General features: G+C 44.5%; 1 protein-coding gene across 1 annotated transcript in view; it reads right to left on the bottom strand.

Annotated features, from left to right (window-relative positions):
- SLC25A32 (solute carrier family 25 member 32) overlaps window positions 1-2,717 on the bottom strand; it is a 20,854-nt gene extending 18,137 nt beyond the window's left edge. The window contains exon 1 of the mRNA XM_007934798.2: window positions 2,564-2,717. Coding sequence (XP_007932989.1) covers window positions 2,564-2,717 — 154 coding nt within the window. The remainder of the gene's footprint in view (window positions 1-2,563) is intronic.
- Between the last annotated feature and the right edge of the window lie 524 nt (window positions 2,718-3,241).

Raw genomic sequence — 3,241 nt, 5'->3', positions numbered from 1 at the left:
AACAACAACAACAAGGCTTTGTCAGAAGAGCTGGGTTTGATATTTAACTTCCCTAATTAGCTACATGATCTTAACCTTTCTGAGCTCCAGCATCCTCATTTATTCAATGGAGATAAATATCACCTACCTCACAGGGTTGTTTATATAAAGCAACAAGTGTCAAAGGAGGTGGACGGACACTCACTTCTTTCTACACTGTTCATCAAAAGTCACATACATCTTTAACACCGTATTAGGTAAGTTTACCAAACAATCATTTTTATACCTTCTTTGCTGGGCTCTCTTATCATTGTTCATGATTTGAGATTACATCTAAAGTTAATGTAAAGTTAGTTAAAGTCATCTAATCTAACATTTCCACCCAATACAAGATCTTCTAACCTCTGCCTGAACTACTTCCAGTCATCACGAGGCAGCCATTTCACTTTTGAGCATCAGCACTTTGCCAGCACAAAATCTGCTTCCCTGTTATTTCCACCCAACCTACGTCTGCCCTTTGCATCCACTTACAGTAAGGCAGCTCCCTTTCCCACTTGGCAGTTCTCTATTTTAGGATTTTGTTTTTCCCTTTTAAGCTAAATTAGTTCCTCCAGTCATTTTCTCCCATGAAATGACCTCTAATTTTTCTAACACCCTGAACACCTTCTTCTGAATGAGTTCTGATTTGCATCTGAACTTAATGAAAAATTCCAGGTTTAATATAATGGTAAATTCCGGTGTAACAACCCATCACTAGACAGTACAATTTCATCAAAATGGATTAACTATATGAATGCATGAAAACCATAACAGGTCATTTCAGAATTGATGCTGATAACTAATCAACTATTTAGGTTTCAGTTATTCCTCTTCCTAAATTTTCTTTTTTTTTCCTATCACTATTCATAGCTACACTGTGGGCTTTGTTATTACAAAGCTCTGCTTTGAATCCCAGATCTTTAATTCAGTTCTCTCATCCAATCTCAGTCTCTTACCTGTCACTTCTATTCTGCTGGTTTCCTAATACTCCCATTTAATCACGATTACCAATCTTCTCGTGTACCAAGAATTCCCTTTCTTCAGGCATCATCTACTTACAGCATGGCCTTAAACTCCCGAAGCTAACCATACCATTCCTCAATCATCATCTCAACTGTCATCTCCTCTGCTCCTAGATACGAAACACTGCTGAAGAGAGACACCAACTCATACAGGCCTGCACACCTGCAACTAAGCCTGAGTTAGGCAAGTTAGTCGACTTGTTATCCTCATCTGCACAATGAAGATAATAAACGTGCAGGATTGCTGAGAGTAGTAAACGAGAAAATACATTTAAAGCTCTCAGTTCATTCTCTTCCTCCTAATAATACTTAACTAACGTTACTTATGTTGTAAACTCCATGAAATTATATGCCTTTGTGAATTTCTCTCCCCCTAGGGAGAACACTCTAATTGTAGTTGATTTTCCTTCATAGAAAAAGCTTCTTAGTTCCTCTCCAGCTATAAAGATACCGGTACTCTGAATGGGAAACCTCGAGTTCTAATCTTCTGTGGAACATTTATAGATAAATATGGCCAACAGCAATCTATAATTTTCTCATATACTAGTATTTTGATATTTGACTTTATTCCACTCTGCCCTTGATGTTACCTAGCATTATCTGTCTTATACAATCAACTTTCAAGCCTACAATTAAACAATAAGCTCCTTGAGGGCAAGAACTTTGTTAGGTATTTCTCTGTCCCATACAGCAGTCCACAAATCTTAAGGAAACAAGATGTACCTGGTGAACTGAAGGGAATTATCTCAAGATAAACCACTTTTGCAGATCTAATTCTCAAGGCAGAATTTAATTTGTAGTGGTAATACCAGGAAATAGTTTCTAAATAAAGTTATAATCTATGAAACCACCTTTTCCAGATTTAGTGTTGAGTTTGACTTCTTTTTAAAATGCTGTTGATTTCAATATACTTAATTCAATTAGCTCCATACACTTGATTCAATAAACTTAAAAAAACAAAAAGACCACTACTTGGATCCTAACTACAGACTCCATCGCAGCATCGTGTACCACACTAAAATCGAATTTTAAAAAACCAACCAATCTTCAGGAGCACCTCCAAACTGTGGGGTTGTGACTAAGGTCTTAAATGAGACAACTCCTTTACTTTAAATCAGGCTTTGAATCTCACATTCTACACCAATGAGGATTCTTCTCAAAGTTTACTACCCACACTTCCCATCTCGGGAGGAGACAGCAGCCAGACACCTTTACCAGGCTCCAGATGAGCCAGGACAAAAGCATCCTCTCAGACGCTCTCCTCCTTAGAGTACGGAAGAGACAAGGTCCAAGGCGTTCTTGAGTCGTTACCGACACGTTCAGACGACAGTGCAGTCTGAGACCTCTCCCACTTTCCCAGCTCCCGCCTTGTCCGCCGTCAAGCACAGACAACGCAGACAGGGGCTCAAAATCCGAAACCAGGAGGCGAGGGAAGGAATCGCTGAGGCTGGGGGTTGAGGGGGCGTCCAGGAACAGGGGATGACATCAAGTGGTAGGAGCCTGGGATCTAAGCGGGTTCTTACCAGCGAAGCGTATTTTCACGAGGTCTAGCGGGTGCAGCGCGAGGTTGGACAGCACCCCACCGCTCACACCCGCTACCAGGTTCTCGTATCGGACATGGCGGAATATAGTGTTCCACGTTGATGACCCGGACGCTGACTGGCCCTGACCGGTCATAGGCTCTGGACCCGCCGAAACCACGGCGCCCAGTGCCGCGGAGTTGGGACGAGACGCAGTGGCCGCCACCGTGGCGACGGTAGCCGCTGGGACCAGAAACCGAGTGCGCGAGTGCACTTCCGTGACTGACACGTGGACTCCGAAGCCGGGACTGGAGAGTGAAACCCGGAGAGTCTGAGGTAGAAGGGATGTGAAGGGGGCGCACTGGCACCTTACGCTGGCAGAGAACGCTACAGTGACTGGTCTCCTGCCTAGTCCCCGCCCTGCCCCGCCGCCGGCGGCTGTCGACTCTGGGTAAAGGCTGTAGGTGGGAGAGAGCTGCCGAAGAACCTCCCCCTCCTAACCTTTGCCTGTGGAACTACGGAGCGCCGCAGGATGCAAATGAGCCGGCCGGCTTCCGCGCTTGGAAGTCTTGTGACAGGAAGTAGTGTAGGAGAAGCGGAAGTCGCGTGTGCGGGAGGCGGCGGTGGTAACTGGAACCAGGAGGGAAGGGGTCGTGAAGTTGCAAAGTACGAGCCCCCAAG

The sequence above is a fragment of the Orycteropus afer genome, unplaced genomic scaffold (assembly GCF_000298275.1).
Source record: "Orycteropus afer afer isolate SDZICR_OR568_19922 unplaced genomic scaffold, OryAfe1.0 scaffold00021, whole genome shotgun sequence".
In the NCBI taxonomy this organism is placed as follows: domain Eukaryota; kingdom Metazoa; phylum Chordata; class Mammalia; order Tubulidentata; family Orycteropodidae; genus Orycteropus; species Orycteropus afer.
This window is presented reverse-complemented; position numbering and strand designations above follow the sequence as displayed.